Consider the following 25397-nt stretch of genomic DNA (forward strand, 5'->3'; position numbering starts at 1 on the left):
GCCTAAAATCGAACAACTGTGTACATATGTAGCACCACAAACCTGCTTATAGGTGTCAGGTGCTACATAAGAGTTGAGAGTGCTATACAAGAGTTTCCATGTGGATGGTTTTCCAACAAAAATATGGATGGACTAATCGAAAAGCGACTGAAAGTGGAAGAATCGTCATCATTTTCTTCAGCCCATGTTCGTCCACAGCGGGACATAGGCATCTCCAATTGCACGCAGTCACTCCAGGGTGAGTGAGGACTGAAAGAATAAAACGGGTCCATGGTAGGAAAGAAGGAAGATAGGAAGCACATAATTTCTATTTTATAATTTTTAAAGTAGACAACTCTATAGATAGGCTAAACAATGAACTCATGGTATCTTGGATTGGGAAAACATTAAGGGCCCTTTACCTTTCGTCTGTTCTTGGGCGGCTAAAGAGCACTTGGACAGAGATTAATCTTTCAGTAAACGAGTTCCATATTACATAACCAGTTTCATGGTAACTTTAAATATTTTAGTCTTTAACGAAAGAAGGTACTTATTAGAAAGTTAGCCAATGCATCCGTTATTGTATACGATGAGGACCTTAATATAACCGGAGAATATTTCTTTGTTTTCTAACGTTTTTGCCATTCTTGAGTTATTTTCAATCAAAATGGAGCCGATGAGCTATTAGCTCATTAATTTATTCGTTTATACCCGTGGTGCTTGACAACTGAGCCTCACTCAGTCACTGAGCCTCCCGCTTGGAGTAGAAAGAAGTAGAATATAATTGTCTTACTCTGCCTTTTTATTATATCTAGACTATTCAATTTATTATTTTGTCTAGCTTTCCCGGTTACTGAGATACAGCTAATGACAAACGGACAGTTTAAGTTTCTTAGAAACTGATCATAGTGTAATGTACTTCAAAGATTTATAGAAATTAAAAATTGTAACCTGGTTTTTCTATGTTCCATATAATAATGCGTTAAGAAGGCATCTTGTCTGACGTACCAGGTCAGACATCTTTGAAATGTGTGTTAAACAGGAAACAAATCATAAAAAAGGCGTAGAAGTGTCAGTCGTTTGTCAAAAAAAGTATCATAAAAAAATGGTTACAGTCAGGTTCATCAATATAAATTTCTTAAATTAGTTTAAATCTCATTACAAATGATATGAGTTACTTGAATATGTACTAAGTTTGTAGATATAAGAAAAGAAAAGCGAAAAAAAATGTGGAAACACAATTCTATCGAAAGTGTGAAGCTACAAAACTCGAATATTCCGCTGGAGGCGCTGCTTGGACTACGAGGAAAATTTTAATCTCGTAAACGGTAAAAAACGACTTCTAAATATAATATTAAACGTACAAACGTATATTATTAAGTAATGATGGTTATTATTAGCGTAAATTTGACGAAAAACTGTCTTAATTTTTGGCAAAAAACGCCGCAGGGCACTCCATAGATGGCGCTAGACGTCAAATTAGAAGTCGCAATGGTTTCGTTACGCCGGTTGGGTTAGGGTCGCGGCCGGCGCTTCGTTAAATTGCTTCTATCCTCAAAATCCCGAGTCCTTTGGGATTCTAATTTTTGTAAGCTCACCGCACTGCAAGTGTAGGGAGCTTTAGAATACTCTTGAATTATTGTTAGGTTGGTCAGAATCTGGCATGTGATTGATATTAAATCAAAAATATGTTAATCAATGAATCAACGAATACCGTTCTTGCTTAATTGAGTAACCTTACGAAAGAAGATCTTTTAGTCGTATTTAAATGTAAGATTATGATTAAAAGCTGATTAATGATCACTTCTGAAATTCGCACATAAAATGACTAATAAAAATGTCGAAGACAGATATTTTGATTAAGCATGTCACTATTAATAATAGTTTGCCAATTTGCAAATTGCCAATAATAGTTTTAACCACCAGAGGAAGCTGACTTCAAACTTAGACCAGCAACATTTTCGTATAAAATTGTTTTCTTTTTATGTTCATTAGTATGTTATCTGATACGATAGATTATTTTTTGATTTTAGGGTTGGTTTTTAAACTGTTTCAATATTTAGTTTAAAATAATTGATTTTCCATTTTCAATGTACAACTTTGAATATATTTTTTTTCAAACATTAATCATTGAATAGCTTCACCATCCATCTTAAACTGTTCCATCCCTTCTGGGACTGGCTGGAGCGGCGACACGAAGTTCTCACATGCCGACAGACAAAGGTGCTGACCGGTCATGGCTGTTTTGGTAAGTATCAGTATCGGACCGGACGTGAACCAACTGGTCGGTGTCTCCATTGTGCTAACCCAGTAGACGACGCGACGTATACTTTAATAGGCTGTTCAGCGTGGGCAAATGACAGACGCGACTTGATTGCAAATCAAGATGGGCAAGCGCTCTCACTTACCCGCTGTCATCTCAGCCATCTCTCCGGACGGAGGGAAAGCGCTTGGCTAGCGGTTGCCACCTATTGTGAAACCGTCATGCTAGCAAAAGAAGCTGCGGAACGAGAGCGGGAGTCGACTATTGACGACCCGTCGCGGCTTAGGTGACTTGTGCGTCGAAGACAGAACGATCTGCGACCACCGTAAGGTCGGGCCTGCGGTTGGCAGGGAGGGCACTCTGCCATTCGACCAGCTAACAGGCCAAGAAGGAGACGGACGTGTCGTCCTACACGTCGGTTCTTTCGAGAAAAAGTCCAACAGGACATAGGCCGGCCAGAGTCGCGCTGAGCATGCGCGATCTCGTGTCTCTGGCTCAGGCAGTTGAAGGGACCCGGCATGTTTTAGGCGGTGGGAGTCCGACATATGCCCCGCCGTGCCCTCGAAGTGGGGTTGAAGTCATGAGAGTTTCACATATCATGAGGTCATCTTTAAGATTACTATAGTACCATTATCAACCAATGGCGACAAACAGGACCAGAAACCAGGTAAGCAAGTAGCAGCATTAGTTGGTCGTACTATGAGAGAAGGTATTTAGAAAGAAGATCGGCTATCACTAGGAGAAGAACGGCTATCTGCAGCAGTTATACATGAGGGTGGTGCTAGGAAAACAGTAACATGTTTTTGTATCTCTTTTCATTCAATATGTAGAAGTCTTTTGCAAAACATGGAAATGATATTAAATTGGCAGGTGGTCAGGTGTAGTGGCAAGTGGCAACTGTGGCAAGTTCTTTTTTCTAAAGAGAATTTTGGCAAGGTCCTCAATTTTTCCAATTTGGTGAAATAACCTGATGGTCTGCAAAGCTGCTTTGCTACAGAATCCACAGCGTGCGTTGGCCGTCAGAGTTATAAGGCGGTATCGCACGATGTCAGGGGAAGCGGCGACACTCCTCGCACAGACGCTGCCCTGGAAATTTGAGGCTAGAACATTAGCACTGCTCTACGCGTGGCGAAGAAAAGATGAAACCCAGAGCAACGAGCTATCTTTGAGGGAAAGCAGGGAGGAGTTGCGAATGGCGGCACTGACAGACTGGTTCTATAGCCTACAGAGTCCCATCGCTGGGGCTGAACTCATAGCTGCCATCCGCCCCGTCTTCTGAGAATGGTCGGAGCGGCGGCATGGAGCTCTTACATACCAACTGACACAGGTGCTGACCGGCCATGGCTGTTTCGGTAAATACCTGTGTCGGATCGGACGTGAGCCAACATGAGAGTGCCACCACTGTGAGGCCCCAGAGGACGATGCAAAGCACACTTTGCTGGTCTGCCTGGCGTGGGCAAACAATAGGCGTGACCTAGTCGCAAACATCGGCGAACCGGCTCTGTCACTCACAGATGTGATCTCGGCCATGGTACGGAGTGAGTGCGCCTGGCAGGCAGTAGCAGACTACTGCAAAAACACCATGGCGACCAAGAAAGCTGCGGAACGCGTGAGGAAATCGTCGAGTGATATCCCATCGTGACGCAGACGTCCGAGGCGGCAACAACAAAACGACCTACGGCCACCGTAAGGTCGAGCCTGCCGGTGGCGGGGAGGGCACCCTGTCACTCGATCAGCCAGCAGGCCAAGAAGGAGACGGGCGCGTCGTCCTGCGCACCCGTTCTTATGAGGAGTGGGCTTTTTACACCTATCCCTTGAGAAAGAGTCCAAATTACTAGATCCAGCCAGAGTCGCGCAGAGTATGCGCGAGCGATCCCGTGACTCTGGCTAAAGCAGTAGAAGGGGCTCGGGGTGTTTTTAGTCGGTGGAAGTCCGACATATCCCCACGCCGTGCCCTCGACGTGGGTTCAAAAAAAAAGGTCCTCACTTTTGCAAATCCGACTCGTACTTGTCCGCTTTTTTCTCAACTTCAGCAAGCCTGTATTTAAGAATGGAAATATGAACTCAATGATAGTGAGTGCGAGTGAGATCGATTTTTTATAGAGTCGACAGTAAAAACTTAAAATACAAAGTAAAACAAATGGTTTTCTTATGTTTTATATTAGCTAAATAAATAAATGTTGTAGGTTTTAGGACACATAACGAAACTCAAATTAGTCTCACCTGAACAAACGAGCCACTGTATCATGCCATATTTAGTTAAATTGTTGTAGCCGTTGCTCGCAGCTTCGGACATTAGTTAAAGCTGGAAAAACATTATCTTCCTTTGACAGTCGAATAAAGTAACGTATATGTAGATCCAAAGTATAAGCTACCTCCATACCGAATTTCGTCAAAATCAGCTCAACCGTTTGGGCTTTAAGAGTTAACAAACACACACATGACACATACAAATGTACTAACTTACTAACATGCCTATGCATTCATAAGTGTTCTTAAAATTTTTAATTCTTATAACCGCGTTATTCCAATCCGCCATTGGCGGAGAAATCGATGAACATACTAAGAATAGAATCATGAAAATACATTGCCCAAGCTAGCAATAACGATCTTAAAATAACAATTGCTGGGCCAAACACAATACTTTTTATTTGACGTCAACGAAAAATACTTAGAGTTACGCAAATTTGGCAAGTCGTCTCGGCTTAATCGGTATAAATAAACAACAAACCTGCTGAATTAAGTAGGCCCTTCTTGAAGTCAGTTAAAAACAGGTTTTAGTAAGAAGAAAATGAAAGTGCTAAAGAAAATGTTAATTAAAAAAGAACTTTTTTTGCGTGATTGAGACCATTACAGGTAATTTATTACAATTCACCAATATAATTCGTATTGATGACCTCTAAGACAGAAACGCATTCTTAACCATTTACTACGCCAGAATTAAGAGGTAGTCTAAAGTCTATTATAAAAAGTCTTGGCGTTTGTAGCAGCATTAGCGCAGTCAAGGTGCAGCAGATCACAACATTGAGGGCACGGAGTACCGATTGACATCGGTGTTCACCGGTCACGGCGGGGTAAGTACCTGTGTCGGATCGAGCGTGAACAAAATGGAGGGTACCACTATTGTACGGCCTCAGAATATGATGCAAGGCACACATTGCTTGACTGTTCAGCGTAGGCAAACGACAGGCGTGACCTCCAACCACCTAAGTTGGTAGGGCACCCCACCACTCGGAAAGCTACCATTCCAAGAAGGAGAAGGACGAATCGTTCTGCGTGTCCCTTCTCACCAGCAGTGAGGGTGACTCTTAAGAGTCGGGGCCCGGGGTGTTTTTTTAGTCGGGCTCTTAACAGTCAATCCTCAAGAAGAAGCCCTAAAGGACTAACGCTTCCCGGGTTTGGCAAATGTAGAATTCCGGGGTGTTTTTAGTAGGTAAAAGTTCCACATCTTAATCCCACTCGGGTTAAAAACATTAGCTTTCTAAACCGCAGAAAAAAATGTCATACTATTAAGACTACAAATCTATAATACAGCTTTTGTTACTATGTGCTGGTACGAAAACGATTTGCTGTAACGCGCATTATGAATGTATAGCATAATAAATATATCATAACTAAAAATGACGTATTGGTAATGATGGAATTTTAACGCGACGGATACCAGATTTTTTGGATAGTCGAGCTAACCTGATCCGATTGAATAATTTGCTTTTAACCATCAAAGTCCACCCTTAGATTCCTTGTATAGATAACTCCATGGACGAGTTCATGATGAGGCAAGAAATACTCAACATTATCACCTGTTTGAAGTTTCTTAGACGTCTGTATTTCAGTTCTGCTATGTGCAATAAATCCTCGTACTCCTGCATGAAGGCAGCATATTACTTCATGAAACCTGATATAACGATTGTAGATCTGCGTCTCGTACAATTTACCTAAAGTCTCATCATTTACCTTCCTTTTTGTTAGGCGGGGGAATCCTCATGGACATTTTATAACTAAAGTAGTCTGAATTGTAAAACTATAAGGTTGTATGCTACCTATATGGCGCTTTTGTGATTAACTTGACCATGCTACCGTTACCACGGTCACCAGAGCTGTTGGAGATAATTAAAGAAAAAGCTAAATTAGGAAGGTCACCTGACAAAACATAGTTTTTAAAGGAACAAGTCAAAAAACGTCAGTAAGTCAGTCAATAAATTTGGATTAGATTATAAACATTCATTGGCCTAGCCTTTTTAAGCTACGCTTGACGCGATTGGTCCGTAGATGGGTGACCATCTTTGACATAACGAGTTCCTCCGTGTTTCGGAAGGCACGTAAAATTGTGGGTCCCGGCTGTTATTCCTACATCTTTAACAGTCATTACAGAAAGTTAGAAGCTTGAAAAGTCTGACAACCAGTCTAACCAAGAGGTATCGTGTTGACTAGGCTAGTTATTTTGACGACCTCTGTGGTCGAGTGGCGTACGCACCGTTTTCAAGATGTCGCTAGCTCTGAGGTCCTGGGTTCGATCCCCGGTCGGGTCAATGTAAAAATTCATATTTTCTACATTGTCTCGGGTCTGGGTGTTTGTGGTACCATCGTTGTATCTGAATTCCATAACACAAATGTTTCAGCAACTTACTCTGGGTTCAGAACAATGTATGTGATGTTGTCCACATTTATAATATTTATACCAATGAAATAAAACCTGTTCGATGAAACTTTGAATCAATATACACGTTGATTTTTAGTCGTCTTACAAAAGGAGCCCAGTTCATGTATCCGACGTAAAATACCCCTAGGCGCAATTATTATTTTTTTATCATCAACTAAGATAATAAGTACGAAGAAAAATTAAACAAGAGAAATCTGAAAATACTCTTAAAAATTATAAAAACGCCGCCGCCCGCGCCCCTCACCATTGTTACAAGGCTCGTACCGCTCTCGCAACAGAGCTGTATTTCTAAAAAACTATGAATTACGTCATAATATTGAATAAAAATTGCATTTTAAATTTATTCAAATCTCATAAATACCAATTTTTTTTATCATGAACGTGTTCTAGTCATTGGATACACGAACTGGGCTGCTTTTGTAAGACGACTAAAAAATCACGGTGTTATTGTATTAATAAATTGAATCAATAAAATGCAAAATAAACAACCACTTGAAGACTCAAAGAAACTGAACTGAAAATGGTTACAACGGTAATTTTTTTTTTGAACATTTATTTAAGTATAATCTTAAGCCATACTAAACTTAACCTACAAGGTGGACTACGTTGATTTCCAAGAGCCAACAAGCCCAAACTTGACTGGTGCTTTTGCATTCTCGCAAGTCAAAATTATCCAACGTACGTACTGTCGCCATGTTAAAGACCTTGCTCTAAGAAATGCTCTCTTCTAGTTTTATTGTATCTGTGTCGTCCGCGCCGTAGCTTTCGCGCCTGCTAAGTTCTCCCCTTTGCGTGCGTGAAAATCATTTTCCAGTTACTTAGTTATACTCATATTAATCCAAAAAGAAATATAGCAGGATTTGAACCCCTAAGCTATCACTGATTTTTAACGATCCATACCACTAGGGTAACGGAAATCGTTAATATTATAGCGGCAAAAATTTTAGATCGGAATTTAGATGCTTGCTTCTGTTATCCTGGATACTTTTTAAGATGCTGAAAACCAACGAAGTTAATTATTTATTTCCCTCTTATCATATCCAGGATTGCAATCTTGTCCCTTTATTGTAAGTTTTGTTTGCATTAACTTGATAAACCTAAGAAATTCTGAATCTAACTGAATAGTAGTCCGCTACTATAGAATCTGACAGCTGACTGATGTGGCAAATAAAAACGTAATACATTTCTTATTTGCTTTTAAAGTTGATTTTCCCGTTTAATTCCAAAATATATCTTGCTTTGCTTTTAATAAGATGAAAACGACAATTTCTTTGTACAGGGTATTTCAAGACTATATTAATTTGTTAAGAAAAAAATTGATTTCTCTCTTCAAACCGTCCTCAAATTATCAATTTCTCGTGCCCTATTTCCAATGGTCTAAAATATCCTTGGATATTTAAGAGCCTAAAATAATCTGCCTGTTTGATAGACGAATAGTGGTTTTAAATTTTTAATGATATAGGTCATCTAGAAAATCGATATCTGTGGCCTAGATATAGTGTGGATATGCTAGCCAACTTCACACAATCTGTGTGGAAGCGAGATGAACTGATACAGTATTTAAGCTATTAGACAAAGATAGCTTTGAAAGGCAGATATTTATAAATTGAGCTATGTTATGAATATTGATCAAATTAAACACGAGACTTCCTTTAACTTTAGTTCTTCAAAAGTATGATAATTATCGAAATTATTAGAATTAAAATTAATTAACAGTTTTAAGACCATTCTAAAAAAAGGAACTTAACAACATGAGGATATTTAAGTACGTCCTAAGACACAAGAATAAGAGAAAGGGGTTTTTTTAGATAAGTTATTTTGGATTAATATTAAGTTACCTTTTTAAGATACGGTGTTGCGCAATAATTATTAATGACTGGCACGTTTGCGTGGAAAAGTGAATTCGGACAAAATTTTTGGACATATCATATACTCTAAATTTTAATTTATGAACCGATCGAGATGAAATAAACACAAATGTATGAAGCTTACGGCTATAATACTAGACAACCATAGATGAATTCATTGCGCTGAAACGAATCGACACAGACAAATACCTAATTGAAAAAGAACCTACCCAACCACGCAGCAAGCATTACAAAGACATCAATGTACAGGTTTCACTTTTTTACGATTTTATTTTATGTTGTTTCTATGAATAATGCGACACCGAAATAAATTGAGGCGCCTGTTTTGATTGAAAACACGGCCTAAATCCTATCGAATTATTATGTATGTAACATACATAAGATAACTGAAGCATTTTAAGAACAATATCAATGCCCTTCATAGCATATTGTTGTAATTCAATTAGAAGCATACAACAGAGTACAGAGCTACTAGAAATATAATAAGAAAGTCATCGCGTGACCCACGCTTTAACTCAACAAGCCCGTGGCAAGAAAACGAACGAAAAATACATGAAAAAGTTACAGGTTTAGTATTCTATAGCCTTAGAACGAGTATTAAAAAAATGATCGAAAGCTAAAGGGTTGATACTTTTGCTTAATAGATGCGCTAATCTCGAGACAAACAATGAATCTTTCGTCTTGAATAATTTGCTTATTAATTAAGATGGATAAAAGCTAAACTTGAAATGCTATTTGTCAAATATATATCATAGATAGATATATCCACAAAGTGTATGAATGAAAACTAAGAAACTATTGTACCCCAAAAATATATTTCTAAATAGAACAAGAAAGAAAAAAATATTGTCAATGTTATTTTACTTAAAAGCAATACAAATATGCTATCGGGTAAGACAAGGTCATATCATAAAATGTTATTTCAAAACAAAACCCCCCCTAATGTCCATTTCAGCATAGCGTTACTGGCATATTATTTATTTCGAATAGTCTCGTAGCAGAACATTGAGTGTTGACCGAGAGGGATAGCGGAGGCATCCCGCCGGCGCGTAATTGATTGCAGTCCGCGTGGGGTCGTCGAGCCGAACGCACGCTCGTAGCGCCCGCCACCGCCGCCCAGCGCCCTAGCCCTTTGTCCGTCTCATATACCAAATCGAACAAATCCTAGAGACACCAGTGATTCTCTAACCTTTTTAAGTGATATAAGACAAATACGGGTGAGTAATTCAACCTCTTTTATGGTCTATGTACATATATCGTTCGACAATGCACTTGCACATGCTCCGTTCATAAATCAATACTTATTGATTTACTTTTCATGCAGCTGCGCAGCCCGAGCGAAATATGGAAAATATGCACAAGCGAAAGCTTCCTCCGACTAATCCTGATGTTGAGGTAATTACACATTATAATTATAGAATAATATAAGCTCTTATCTCATGATAGCTCGCGAATGAAGTCTTTGAACAGCTGAATTGTATCCCAAACATTGGGCTCCCAATTTACTGTAGTACTCGGTCACTTGCCTTGCAGTGTCAATTAAATTTAATAACGTAAATACGTTTCCTTAATTTACGTATACATGGTAAAAATGCAAGTTAACAGGAAATATTTATTTTTTCAGGAAATTATTTGTATTTCTGATGATGAAGACGTACCGCCAGTGGTCCGGTCTAAACCTAATGAGGATGATCCTCAAAGCAGCGCGAGTGCTGTAGATATTGTGGATCTGGAAGTTCCGGATGATGATGTCATTCCGATTTACGAGATCGACGACGACGAATCGGAAGAGGAAGTGGAGGTAGAGCCGCCCTCTGCTGAGCCTCCTGCTGAGCCTCCTGCTGAGCCTCCTGCTGAGCCTCCTGCTGAGCCTCCTGCTGAGCCTCCTGCTGAGCCTCCAGCTGAGCCTCCTGCTGAGCCTCCTGCTGAGCCTCCTGCTGAGCCTCCTGCTGAGCCGTTGGAAACGATCCAAATCCTGACCGATGATGACCTACTAGAGCCTGACTCGGAGTCCCTGCTCTTATATGACAGTGACACTGATATCGAACCCGAATCGTCTGATGACGAATCGCAGGACTCGCAGGACTCGCAGGACTCGCAGGACTCGCAGGACTCGCAGGACTCGCGAAACGATAATAGCAGGGCCGACTCCGAATCTCCAGTACACCCGTTTGATCCTGATGAATTCGCACACGACCCTGACGACACCATCGACCGTCGCATAGCAGAGTCCGACCCGGATGCAGACACGAGCAGCCCCCATTACTGGGCTCAGCGCGGTGAGAATTTTATTGATTTAAGGATAATAAACAACATCTTGTCAAAAAACTTTTCTTCTAAATGCAAATATGTTTTCAGCCCCCGATGTATACAGGCTGACCAGGGAAGGCGACCCACTTATCTGTACGTATTGAAAAATCAAATCAATGACATTTTGCCTTTGTTTAGAAGCCTTTGACTAAAAACATTAACCTTTCCAGCGCCATTTCTGCTACGCGCCCTGCAGCAATCAATTGCGCCCTCTACCGGAGTGAAACCGGTTGGACTTCCCGTTAACGGCACAGTTACGGGTATTTATAATATTTACAGGCATTTTATTTTAAAAGGTAAGGGGTATATTGTATAATAGAAACCGTTTACATTTTATTTGCATTTATGATTTCAGAAATATTCAATACGTTGGAAGGGATTGAGCACCCTACAAATGAACTCTTCTTAGAAAATTTACGTAATATGAGCCCGGATACCTCCAGATTCATGAGGGGATATCGATGCGAACTTATCAGGATGAACATCCAGCGCACTAATGAGAGGATTGCTCGTATGAACTTGCGGCTTGACGACGGGAGCGGACCAAGCGGAGGAAGTGGAGGAAGCGGCGGCAGCGGCAGCAGAGGCGGCAGCGGCGGCAGCAGCGGCAGAAGCAGCGTCAGCGGCAGCAGCGGCGGCAGTGGCGGCAGCAGCGGCAGCGGTGGCAGCGGGGGCAGCGGCGGCAGCGGCGCCAGCGGCGGCAGCAGCGGCAGCAGCCGCAGCGGCGACAGCAGCGGCAGCAGCCGCAGCGGCGACAGCAGCGGCAGCAGCGGCAGCAGCCGCAGCGGCGACAGCGACGACATCGGCGAGCTGGACCTTGTCTTTGAGCTGGTGGAAGAAATTAGCCTACCGGGGGACATGCCCGAGCTCGAGGTATGGCTGAATGGCAGCATGTCGGAAGACAGTGGAGACGATGATGATGACATCATGAACCTGTTTCCCCGCCTGTCGCACCTGAACTGAATTAAGGCGTTATACAATAAAATAATATGCCCATAAACAGGTCACGCACAGGTATTGGGTTTAAAATCCAAGATGGATATGAATATAAGTTATAAGCTATTTAATCAAACTTAATTATACTCGTAGGTGTGCGTAATGCACTTTCATAACTAACTTATCAATTTTCTTGAGTTCGTACAAAAACGTATTTTGGAATCTTTTATGTTCCTTCAACTTTTTTTTGTGTTGGTCGAATGCTCAACTATTTGTAAAAACAAAAGAAAAACTATTTTGAAAGTATTTTTCGAAGGAGTTTTCCTTCACTTTAATTTTATATACGTCTTTTTATATATCTATAAGATTGTATCCAAATAACCAAAGTAGCAAAGTAAGCACTTTAATCTTTAGAATTAAAAAAAACAGTAGTCGTGAGAAAATTTGACTCGATTCTCAGTGTCTCTTAAAACTTAAGAAATCAATGAAATATCTCAAATAAACTGAATTAAATACTCATTTCCCGCACCTCCTTTTCTTATCCAAGTGGAAAACAGGTAAAAGGTAATGGTGAAGACAGGTAAAGGTAAGATGGTGGTAAGGTAATTGTGGTGCATCAGGTAATGTAAAGGTAAGGTAAGGTAAAAAACAATACAAAAAGTAATTTATGAACGTCCCAAATTAATGCTCTTTCGCATTAAATTGGGACGTTCATAAATTACTTTTAACCTTGACATTTTCAAGAAATACTTAAAAATGACTTGTTTTTTTTTCACGAAGTGGGTGGATTTGCAATAAAGATAACATGTGAGGTAATTTTGGTTTTGGGAATAAAACTAATATTATCCTAAATAATGGTAAAATTTAAGGTATTATCATGAATGATGTCACTTGTGTCAAATTTGAGTGTAACAACATAAAAACAAAGTTCTGAAACAAGTTCTTGAACTCTTTACTCTTGAGTTATTTTTTCTTGTTAATAGGGTAAATTTAATAATTATGTAAAAATCATACTCATTTGGTAATTAAGCTACATTATGAGATAAAGGACCAACTAATCTGCACAGATTCACTAAAAATGTAGCTGTTTACAATTCTGATACCGGCCGAGTAGGAGAGAGATGGAAAGTTACATTAATTAAGTTGGTAGATACATAAACGTTAGCTATGGTAAAACGGTAAACAGGACTTAGGTAGAAATTAATAGACTTAAAAGACCAGATAAAGTGTCATATCGATAACTATCAACCCAAACCCAGACTTCGAGCTAAAAATCGGGTTTAAAAAAAAAGTTTCAACAAAATCTTATTTTGCTTTTCATATTCTATACTTCGACCGCTATTCCATCGCAAAAATCTAGGTAATAGTCGTTTATGCAAGACATAATGTCTGATAGTGAGCCTTTAGATCAAGCCTTCAAGATATCAAATTGCTCAGTTACTATCTATAACTTGTCAATTCTGAACCTTACTTCAAGTATCATTAATCATAATTTTTGTACCATGTACTCGTATAGTGGGATTGCAACCGTCTTTCTTTAAGATATTGTGCCAGGCCTCCTGTATGACTTAAACATTTTGTTGTCTTTTTATTTGGGAAGTCCACGTGGACTGATTTCGGCCAGAGGAAGGCGGAGAGATCTGTTCGTCTCTTGCCGGCCAAAACCACTGTATCACCCTTCGCTCGTATCTGAAATCACGATGAAAACTGGAAATTACTGGGAAAATAAAGGTTAAGCTTCCCTCATGTTTGGGAATCCAATCTCTGATCGAGTCTCGGATAGATAATTTTTAATTTAGATTAGTTTCCGATTTCATACCAGTCTTATTTGCGATTGAAAGGTACTAACTTTGTGAAGGCTTTAAGAAATATGTTTTGCTCGTTCAGTTTCGGTACACGTAATCGTTTGAGTTGTTTGTAGGATCATGACGTGACTCTAAAAGCTGTTTGCATGAATTTGGTGGCCATTCATTCTTCTTAATAAAGAAAAGAAAGTGCAAACAGGTTTCTAAAGAATCTACGTCAGAGGATATGCATTATATTTTTGTCGTTTCTTTATTATGTTTATTGAACTTAAATCTTACCAATACAAAATATTTCCTTCAAATGATTTTTTTCAATAAAATCTTAAGAACAGCCAGTCTAAGAAAAGCTAATAGCTAATCTAAGACGTAACTGAAATCATGAAAATAAAATATAATTCGATAAATAATTTCGTTAGAATAAATATAATATCTATTGTCATCAAATAAAGGATTTCCGCCAATTTAATGGTCGCTCCTCATGCTGGGAACCAATAAAACAGGCAAGGCAACGCAACCTTCGCTAGCCGAAATCATAAGTACCCAAAGCCACGTGCCAGTGCGTAGCGCTACAATAAAGGTGTATTTTGAACACCGGCACGAGGCGCCGGCTACATACATCGATCGTGAAATCGGGAGACGGGACGACATACACGTGCGGCTTGGGGGGCACGCGGGCGCTGTCTAAGCGCCGCAGCGCCGCCCGGCCGCCGGCGGAGCCCTGGCCTCGCGCCTACACGATGCCCCGCGAACATACCCATCCCACTCACCTTTTGATTACTCTGCGCAATATATTGCCTATGTATGTGTACACTGTCTCGTTACTCCGGTCGATTATTTGCCTCCCTCGGGAGTAGCCGACGATATCACTTGTCGGTATGAAATGTATTTGATTGCAATGGTAAAGATTTATCACTTTGATATTGCGTGTTTATGATTTAATGGTTTTAAGGATTTTAGATGAATTAATTGTTCTCTCGTTAGGGTAGTGATTTGTTTACAATGTTATAGTAACTGTATAGTATTTTAAATTTGATTTAGGATTAATGTGTTGTCCATCCATCCGTCTGTCTTTGAGGACGTTTTCTCACGAACGTGGCATAATGCTGAAATTTATATCAAATACTTAAATCCCCAGAGTAAAAAAAAAAGTCGTTTATATCGCAAGTTTTCGACGCTCGAAAAGGAATCAAAACATAGTATTTCCCGTGAACTGTTTCAATTTGAACAAGTATTGCCTGAGATAACAGACTATTTTTGTTAGATTTTGCTAATATGGACTAGCTTCATAGGCTATTTGGCCAGTTCTGCAATCTAATTGTCTTTCGATGTTTCGGATATTTGCTTAGTTAGAGTTAAAAATAAGACTGGCTGTAATTTTTAGTAAAGTAATACAAAAAGGCATACAAATAACTATTACAAATTTGGCATGAATACGTTAGTCTATGCTCAGTCCGCCCAGAGAAACTCCAATGCTAGAAAAAAGACGATCATAAATTTTCCAGCCTTCATACATAGGTAAGTATACAGCTGTCTGGGACTCGCAGACAAATAACCCTTCCGGTGTCATGCTGTCCTTATCATTGTTAAGCGTAATATAGAGACGAATAGATATTGTAGAATACTACATAGCTAAGTGCCTCTTCTGCTGACGACTGTGATTTCAACATTCACCATCCCTTTCCTACTCACCGGCAGCTTTGTTGGCTTTTCTTTCTTGCCCAGTGTTTCCACAGCACGTCGAGGACAGCGCTAGTGGAGGCTATTATATGTTTGCTAGAGTGTTTCCTAGATGGCGGTTTACGGAAGCTGTGAATCGCGCTATGGTTTTGTTACATCTCACGATGCAACCCCCGGCTGAGCTCAACCCCATTAGGTAGCCATTTGTGACCGAGTTAGTTAATTTCTCGTCACATTTGGCTGCTTCAAAAAAAAACTGACACTTAGATATAGTAGTACTACACTGTAGGGGTTAATGTCACCTCTGCTACAGGGTTGTACTATTACTTGGCTTGTATTACACTCGTTAATTTCGGGTGTAGTTCAACCCGAGTAATAATATTTTTGTTCTTAACGCCACAATTATACTTATTCATTTAAGATAAGAAAATTATGCCGCAATAAGATTTTGCATTGTTCTTAATATTCAGTATTCACAGTAATACGACACATATCTTTGTAAAATGGGTATAGGTATCATAATTAGTGAACTCTGACCTCGACAGCAAAAAGAATTAGGAAATGGTAACCATTTTCCTTAATTAACGAAAGTGCAGCACCTGGTGACGACACGTGTGGACGAAGTAATGCCAGAAGAACGCGGAAAAAATACGGGGACGAGGATCCCGATACTCTCGGAAATCCGAAGAGTGAAAATGAAGCGATACGATCAAAGTTTCCTCCTTCACCCCAGACACTAGTTGTACCCATCCTTGCTCTACGGCTTACTACGGGTTCCATATACCTGATGGTAGCTTCAATAGCCTTTCTATAATGCTTATTGCCAGTCCCTCTGAAAAGTCTTGGCGTCATCAAGGACTCCACCTAACGGTGCATGAAGTATGCTAGCAGATCACTAGCCTACTGACGATCATTGAGCATCTGGTGATCCTCTAGATACTGGAGTAGTCGGTGGTTTACGCTCTATTTCTATGCACAGGCCGTTACCACTTTTTCCTGTAGTTCGTGGCGTCTGACCGGTCCTTTTAAGTGATAGCTACCTTCCACAAAAATGGATGCTAATCATAACAAGTCAGTCAATAATGTTGCGGAACTAATAAAAGGCGTCATGGTTCTTTAAAGCAAATTTTGGATAGACTGCATACAACGTGGATATATGTAGCTGTTCGTCGATGAGGCTTGTCTTGTTGACTATGGCGAATATTCCACCAAGCTTTCAAGCTGATGTCAAAGTAAAATTGTGTGATGATATTTATGACGTTTCATTTAAGCAAGTCTTACTATTAGGGGACTTTAGTCAAAGAGTAGTATAGGTAGATGACGTAGAGTTATTATCAGGGTACAAAAAGCAATACTTTATATCTGGCTCTTACAAAAACTATGATGAAAAGCTAAGATTTAGACCCGCGAAACACTGAATAATTTAGAGACACCCAAGGTCTTACCAAATATTGAAATCAGAATATTAAACAATTGTGCGACAAAGACACCATTGCACAAGTACTAATCTTCTTTGTAATGCGTGGTACGTAGTACCTTTTGTTAGATACAACACTGGTTAAGTATTTAGAAGTCTACACTAACAACAAAAGCCTGCGTGTAAAAACCAAAGGCTGAATCACTGAGAAACAAGAGTTCTATATGTCGAGTCAACCCGCAAACAGCTCCAGACACCGGTAAGGTTAGCGCTGATTAGGACATTGTCACATATCATACATAGATACGGTCGCTGAATCCACTCACACAAAGGGATTAAAAGTCCTTAAGATATAAGACTGGTTTGTTGATAGTGACAGGACCCTAATGTGGCAGTTGGCAGACACCGGGTTCTTTGACAGTGTTGTAGAACACGAGTAAGCGTAGCGAAGATTAAATACTGTAACTTGAAGAAGAAGACTGGTGAGAATTCCGTGCCAGATCAGATTCTGACGAGAAACTTGAATTTAACATGAAGCGCAAGCATCGAGGAGCGGCTCTCAAAAGGTCGACCTAATATAATCTATACTAATATATAAAGCTGAAGAGTTTGTTTGTTTGTTTGTTTGTTTGAACGCGCTAATCTCAGGAACTACTGGTCCAAATTGAAATTTTTTTTTTGTGTTGAATAGACCATTAATCGAGGAAGGCTTTAGGCTATAAACCATCACGCTGCGACTAATAGGAGCGAAGATACAATGGAAAATGTAAAAAAAACAGGACGGGTATAAATCATAACTTATATCTTCTTCTACCCACGGGAACGAAGTCGCGGGCAACAGCTAGTGTATAATATAATATGCTGCAACTTTTCTGTCCGATACGACTTTTTTAGCCCTCTTATATTTAGTTTTAAAAAGTTTTATATGTAATGGGTCCAGGCTTAAAAGGCCTTGTGGTTCTATACATCAGGTGCAGATTCGATTCCTACACATTCCAATTAAAAAAGGTAACTTTTATAACGATAAAGGGAAACATCATGAGGAAACATGAATTTAAAGAAATCCGCAGTGACATGTGGTAATCAAAGCTCAAACCTTCCTTTTACAGGAAGCGACCTGTGCCCAGCAGAGGGGCGTTATTAGGCGGTGACACTCACAGTGGTGTCGTTTGGTAGCTATCCATACTATATTATAAACTAGCTGTCCCGGCGAACTTCGTAGCGCCTTAGAGTCGATACTAACTTTACAAACAAAAATACCAGAATCAGTTACTTTAAGCCAATTGCGTAATTTCTGCAAGATCGAATCCATACTGCCACTGTGAGTACTGTGACTTCTTCTGCCCGTTCAATTTATTGGTACGACGGCGACGCCCCTCGTTTTCTTCTGCTGCCTGCTCTTCTGGTACCACCCTTACGTACGTACTGCTAGGTACTCTCCTGCTACTTTTATTTTATTTATTTATTTATGTGTGATGATCTACTACTATCTGCTTTCCTGGAACCACCCTTAACACCTACTGTTAATTGCTCTCCTGGTACTTTCTACCTTCATGCTTCTGCAACAGAAAATTATTATTTTATATTGTCAGCTAAGCTAACCCAGCTGGCTTCGTACCGCCTATCTTCTTACATAATAATCATCAATCGCATCTTTGCAAGATTGTCATACTAAATTCCCCCTCGAGTACACTACCCACTCTCCTGATACCAACTTCCCTGGTACCCCCCTCACATTCTAATCCTACCATCTGTTCTCCTGGTACCATCCTCATTTTGAACAGTGGTAATCCAGTGCAAATCGACTCTTATCACGTTGCTTAGACAACAATGAGTGCTTGTAATTTAAAATAGACTTTATTGAACAGCAATAAAGTTCAAATTTACTACGTTTTTGTATGGGAGAAAGAAAAGGGCTGTTTTAGAGTTTTTCCGGCAATTATTTGAATTTTTCTCACCGTTTAAACCTTCCCTGGACTGATACAAATGTTTCAAGACTAAAATTAGCCAAATCGGTTCAGCCATTCTCGAGTTTTAGCGAGACTAACGAACAGCAATTCATTTTTATATATAAGAGAAGAAGAAAAAGAAGAAAAGAAGATGTGAAAGTATTTCTGTCTGTCTGTATCGGTGTCAAGCCAAACCACTAAATAGATTGTAAAAGGAGAAAACCAAACTCCATAGAAACTTGGGTCTGGCGTTACAGAGCTGGAATTTTGCCATAGATTAAGGAAGTTAGAAAGATTTCACGAGCTCAATTTTCACGTCTCTCAGCAATGGCAAAATTGGTAAAATCAGACAATGCTTACATTGATTGTTAGTCTTAGCGAAACCTCCTTATTAAAGTGAAACCTCCTTCTTCAAGATTCTTAGTGAAACCTCCTTCTTCAAAACCTAGGACCTGACAAGCGGTGCGCTATAAAAGACGGAGCCCGCTTAGCCTTAGCAACGCTCTCTCTCTCACACTCTCTGCTGTCAGCTGGCATCGCTGGAACATATGGCCGTCTCCTGCGATGTATTTATTCAGCTTAGCAGCCATATTGTTATTTTGATGGCTATTTATATTCTTTTGCAATAATTAGATTTGATGTATTAATGTTAAGATACCTTTGTTATGATTTAGTTAAACTGAAGTAACCGTGCCTTATTTTTTTAAAACTGTTTTCACTTCTGGTTTCTAAGATTAGGTTATTTTTTATTTTTTTAACTGCTCTACACTAGGAAAGTCATGTAGCTTGGGTGTGTTTACAAACATTAAAACTCACATACACAAACTCCTAGACCCTGGACAACTGCATGTAGTTAATACAAATATTTGTTCCGTATCGGAATTGAACCCGCATGAACAACTACATGCTGCACACCAATTGCTCACCACGATAATTAAATTAAAAATATGTTTTTGAGGCTGGTTTCTACGTAAATATGAAATGCACATGCGCCGAGATGTAGCGCTTGCAACCTATCATGATGAGGTTTAGATACCTACTTACATAAAAAGTGGTGAATTCAGATTTATATTCGTGAAAACCTCAGCAGAAAACTATGTTTGCTAGATAAGGCCTACTTACATCAATAATGACATATTTAAACATTGTATTTACTACCAGGGTAATTGATGCTATCTGATATTACAGTAAACTGAGATTGCGACAATAGGTTTATTAAAATAAAAAACCGTATTATTGAGATCGTTCGTTATTAACCTTCGTTAGGATTATCATAATATAATAATACACTATCTAGGAATTGTGCAGGAGGAAAATTGGTCCATGGTGTGGGCACAGGACCCAACCAATCTTCTCCTTTCTATTGCGTTGCAGCGGTCTGTTACTATTCCACCATTAATGCACTCATGATACCGTATCCACCAATCGTCAGAAGAGCAATATCCAGATCCGGTTTTCCAGCAATGGTCAGCAGGAATGCAGGCATCCAATATGCAAGCGAGGGTCAGTCAGAAGGCAATCAGTTTCGGAGTCCAGTATTTGAGCAGAGGTTTAATATTTTAATAAATGTCGAGAATTTGAAAAACACATTCACATGCGCGAACATACGAAAAGCGAATGACACGAAAAAACGATGACAATTGTCAGACGTTGGCATTTGTGAAATAAATAATCGATGCGTTGAAATCGTTTTTAAATTAAATTAAAATACGTTTATTTTCAGGTGTGCACCCATATTTACACATACTCATACAGACAAATAAAACATTAAAAACAGAACAAAAACAACTTTTGTAACTATTTAACACTAGCTTTTGCCCGCGACTTCGTTCGCGTGGAACAGTGACTTCCGGCAGATTTTTGGTTTTACTCACATAGTTCCCGATCTCGCGGGATTTTTGAGAAGTTCCCGCTCCCGCAGGAATTTTTGGATAAAAACTATCCTATGTCCAACCAAATGCGTGTAACGAAACCATAGCGCGATCTATTTCGATCCCAACGCCATCTATCGACCATAGTGACAACTCGGATTATTTATCTATACTCCGTTCGGGCATTTCCTTTGTACTAAAAGTAGTATTATATTTTTTATATGTTATTTTATTATTTTTTTCATACCTTTTTACTATTTATTTACTTTTTTCCGATGAATTAAAACAACATGAATCGAACTCGTGTAACGATCGACACCATTGCGCGTAGTACTAATAGAATTATCTATACTCCGTTAGAGCATTTTCTTTGTAGTAAAACTTTTATTATATTAATATTATTTTTTTTACACCTTTTTACTGTTTATTTACATTTTTCTGATGGATTTTCCGATGAATTAAAACAATAACATGAACCGAACACGTGTAATGACACCATTGCGCGATTAACGCCATCTATCTACGGAGCATAGGAACAGCTCGACATTTGACCAATAGATGGCACTATTATATAGTATGTCCGTAATAAATTTTATTTTTTATTTTTATTTTTTGTAATAAAAACTATCCTATGTCCTTTCTCAAGTTTCAAACTATGTCTGTACCAAATTTCACACAAATCGGTTCAGTAGTTTAGGCGTGAAGAAAAGACAGACAGACAGACAGAAAGACAGACAGACAGAGTTACTTTCGCATTTATAATATTAGTTTGGATTATTTAGTAAACATTCATTTAATGTTTTTACTCAGGTAAACAGTCTTATACACGACTTCTACCAAGGTGTTACTTGTAGTACTCACTCTACTAAAGAATGAGTTTTTAAGCCTCGTCATTACGGTAAAGAAGTCAGCTACCACGCTCTCAGCAAACATATCAGTCGCACTACACCGCCAGGGCAGGTGGAGCATGGCCCTAAACGCATTGTTGTATTGAACACGAAGAGTGTTATAAGCACTCTTCGTGTGATTGCACCAGAGTTGGCTGGTGTAGAATGACTGACAATAGGCCTTGAACAGGGTAAAATCTTTACCTGTTTTGAGCAATGGTAGAAGCCACGAACCAGCATATTGCTACGACTAACAATACTACATCTCTGCCTTTTTCAATTATTTGTTTATATCTCTGTTTTTTCAATTATTTATTTCCTTTAATGATTTTTTGATCGTGCTTACATAAAAATATTATTAGACCCCAGATTTTTTTATTCTACAATGATTTGAATATTGAAAAAGCAGTTATACTAAAATAAAGGCTAAGGCTGGTCTATATTTTGCCCAAAGAATTAGTAATTCCATACAACGTGGCAATGCAGCCAGCCTTCTGGGCACGTTTCCCGACTTTGGCAGGGATGAAGTTGTCTTTTTTGACGCTTTGTAAATAATGTATTATATTTTTCATTTTATATTGATATAGGTATAAAAATGTAATATCCGCTAAATTGATTATATTCTAGGTACACTCTATTGTTTAATGCTAGAGTTTGCAAATGAAGTTATGTACAATAAAATAAATACTTTAACGGTTTACAAAGGTTGTTTTAAATAGAGGAATAGAAATGTGCTTTTTTTAGACTTGGCTATTGTAATTGAGGCTAAGATTTAAATGGGTTAACCAAGAAAAATAGTAGAATTTTTTGGTACATATTTCATTCGTGTAACGGCTAGGCCCAGAATCGGGTTTCTCCTTTAGTGAGAGCCTGAGAAAGGACATAAGCTGACTAGAAACCATTAACTTCAAGAAAGGGCAGTAAGGGGGAAAAGGGGGGGGGTGTTACCTATACCTATATGAAACTTCTTTTTTGTTAAGACTACAGCTTTGAAATTTGTCTTGAATATTGTTTATTTAAACTAATGAAATATGTGCACAGCGGTTTTTGAGTATTTTATAACCCTTATTCAAAAGAGTATTCAATGAAGGACAAACAATATTTAAGACTAATTTCGAAGCTAGCTCTATAATCTTCTTATCTAATCTTATCTTATAGGCAAGAATGTTTGTTTCTCACGCAACACTAACTCAAAATAAAGCGACAAAAAACTGGACCCTATCATGAGAACTATTGAGTCAAAATTAAAACGTTCGGTTCAAACATTATCCCACCAAAAACATTTAATGTAAAAAAATGCCAAGTCTCTCGATGCAGTCTTTCCATCGTAAAAAGTTTTGAGATCTCATAGAAGCCAAGTCCTATTCAAAATATTTTGTAGTTATAAATCAACATTTAGTAATTGTATCAATAGTTTTCTTTATATTATAATTATAGTGACTTGGCAATGAGCACAAGAAGAAACAAATAAAACGGCATATTTGTAGGAGTTGAAAGTTACACACACCGCATGCGTAAACATTAATATCACAAAATTAATTTTCTTTTGGTTTATCCGTGTCGTCCCAACCGAATTTCGGCAACGGCAGTCAGTCTTAGTGTACTCTCGATTCATTTACTTTCATAAAGCGATGGCCCGTAAGGTATTCTTAATTATTGTATTGGAGCATGTAGTCGGTAGTGACCATCATGATTCACACATAACAAATAATCTGATCACTGGTCTCGTCAGTAACATTTGCACATAATTCCAGGCATCAAGCAGCTTTTAATTTGTGCTCATTGCCAAGTCACTATAATTATAATATAAAGAAAACTATTGATACAATTACTAAATGTTGATTTATAACTACAAAATATTTTGAATAGGACTTGGCTTCTATGAGATCTCAAAACTTTTTACGATGGAAAGACTGCATCGAGAGACTTGGCATTTTTTTACATTAAATGTTTTTGGTGGGATCTCATTTATTTTTTGTAAGTGTATTTCTTTCTTTTTTTTTAGTTGTCATAATTTCTAGGACTTCAGCTACTGCTTTGCTTAGAACCCATTCTCTATCTCTATCTCTTTTGTTTCTTCTCTGAGACTTCGTTACTTCTAATGTAAACAAGCTTAAACTTATATATATATGCATATATATATATCTACTAACTTACAAACTATAGCTAAACTAAACTAAATAACACGTAAAGTTCTCCGAATATCAATTATCACTACAATATTTTTTAGTTTCGAAATGGTTTTTCATAGACAGGTGGCGCTATCAAATGAAAATTATCGAATTATTCTGAAGTACTACTTAGACTGCGCTTTGTAACGAAACCATAGCGCGATTCAGACACGTACAACGCCATCTATCGAGCGCGCATACAATATTTATCGCAATACAATGGAGTTTTAGCTTTATTAATTTAATGAATTATGAATTTTATGTATTAATTTGTATTAATGATAGTCTGTGTATTACATTTATATTATTCTTTTCTATTCTATGTATGTATTCATCCAATTGAATAGGTACTTAAACAACGAACAAAGTTAACAATGCAGTCAAAATCCATACATAATGTTCTTGCCAAACCGCAAATATAAAATTGTTTTCTATGGCATATTATTTTTTAATGTTTTTATAATTTTTCCTTTATATGTGGCTAAGGACCTATCTTGGTGCAAAATTTGAAGTTTCTAAGTCTGCTAGAAGTACCTTAGATTTTTGATGATCTGTCAGTGAGTCAGTGAGTCAGTGAGTCAGTGAGTCAGTGAGTGACAAAATGGTGTAACTTTGATCGACCGTAACTCCTTAACCATTAATTCAATTGGCATGTAATTTCGAACTTAAGCTTGTTCTAATGCCTACTATTATTCCCCGAAAAGCTAAACTCCTAGCTTTGTCCACGTCGAAGATACAGGGGGGGCGAAACAGCCGCGAATCGCTTCGAGAAAAGATGGTACGGCCGTGCCCGTTTTGCTCGAGACTTGGCAGGGGCACTGCCGTGCCCTCAGATTAATTGAAATAATATAAGTCCGTGAAAGGTATTCTACTGACTGTAGTAATTGTATATTATCAATACTTAACATCCTACTACTATTATAAGGCGAAAGTTTGTAAGTATGGATGTATGGATGTTTGTTACTCTTTCACGTTCAAACAACTGAATGGATTTGAATGAAACTTTCCCACAATATAGCTAATACATCAGAATAACACATAGGCTACAATTTTTGACGTTTCTAATGTTAGGTCGTAAAAAAACACATTTTTTGCGCTTACATTGCAAACGCTGACTGAATCCTACAATATAGATAGAAGGCAGATAGATAGATAGAAGGCAGGTATAAATTACAACTTATATCTTCTAACCACGCGGACGAAGTCGCGGGCAACAGCTAGTTAAGATCTAAGGTGGAAAGTAGGAAAATTAAGGCAGAAAATTAGGTTTTTCTTGCTTTGTATTTTTAAATCGTTTGTTATAATAATATGCAATACATAGGCAGTTCAAACTTTCTTTCAACCAGACAATAAAAATGTGCTTGAAACCGCTACGTATGTGTTCATTTTCAGGTGTAAGATCATTCTGATAGGTCAAAGTTTGTACCAGAGTAATAACATGTAAACTAATGTCATACTGGACCATACGTGCGAGTAACAATGGCGATTCAAGTGTCGCGGGACGTTAGGACATCACAATTTAGTGATATTAGACGTAATAGAGCTAGGATCTGTATCTATCTGTGGTCATGCAGAACCTTAACTGATGAATCAAATTTTGTTGA

The 25397-nt window shown here is 38.6% G+C and overlaps 2 protein-coding genes across 2 annotated transcripts; both read left to right on the forward strand.

The window, feature by feature from the left end:
* The first annotated feature begins 3212 nt into the window (after positions 1 to 3212).
* Positions 3213 to 3521, forward strand: LOC113493046. The gene has a single exon (XM_026870865.1). The coding sequence runs from the start codon at positions 3213 to 3215 to the stop codon at positions 3519 to 3521; it is 309 nt and encodes a 102-aa protein (XP_026726666.1).
* A 5938-nt stretch (positions 3522 to 9459) lies between these two features.
* On the forward strand, positions 9460 to 12043 carry LOC113493122 (keratin, type I cytoskeletal 9-like). Its single transcript, XM_026870979.1, has 6 exons — positions 9460 to 9987; positions 10095 to 10165; positions 10395 to 11049; positions 11129 to 11173; positions 11251 to 11340; positions 11436 to 12043. The coding sequence occupies exons 2-6, from the start codon at positions 10115 to 10117 to the stop codon at positions 12041 to 12043; spliced, it is 1449 nt and encodes a 482-aa protein (XP_026726780.1). The 5' UTR covers positions 9460 to 9987; positions 10095 to 10114.
* The last annotated feature ends 13354 nt before the right edge of the window (positions 12044 to 25397 follow it).

The sequence above is a fragment of the Trichoplusia ni genome, chromosome 1, assembly GCF_003590095.1.
Source record: "Trichoplusia ni isolate ovarian cell line Hi5 chromosome 1, tn1, whole genome shotgun sequence".
Lineage (NCBI taxonomy): Eukaryota > Metazoa > Arthropoda > Insecta > Lepidoptera > Noctuidae > Trichoplusia > Trichoplusia ni.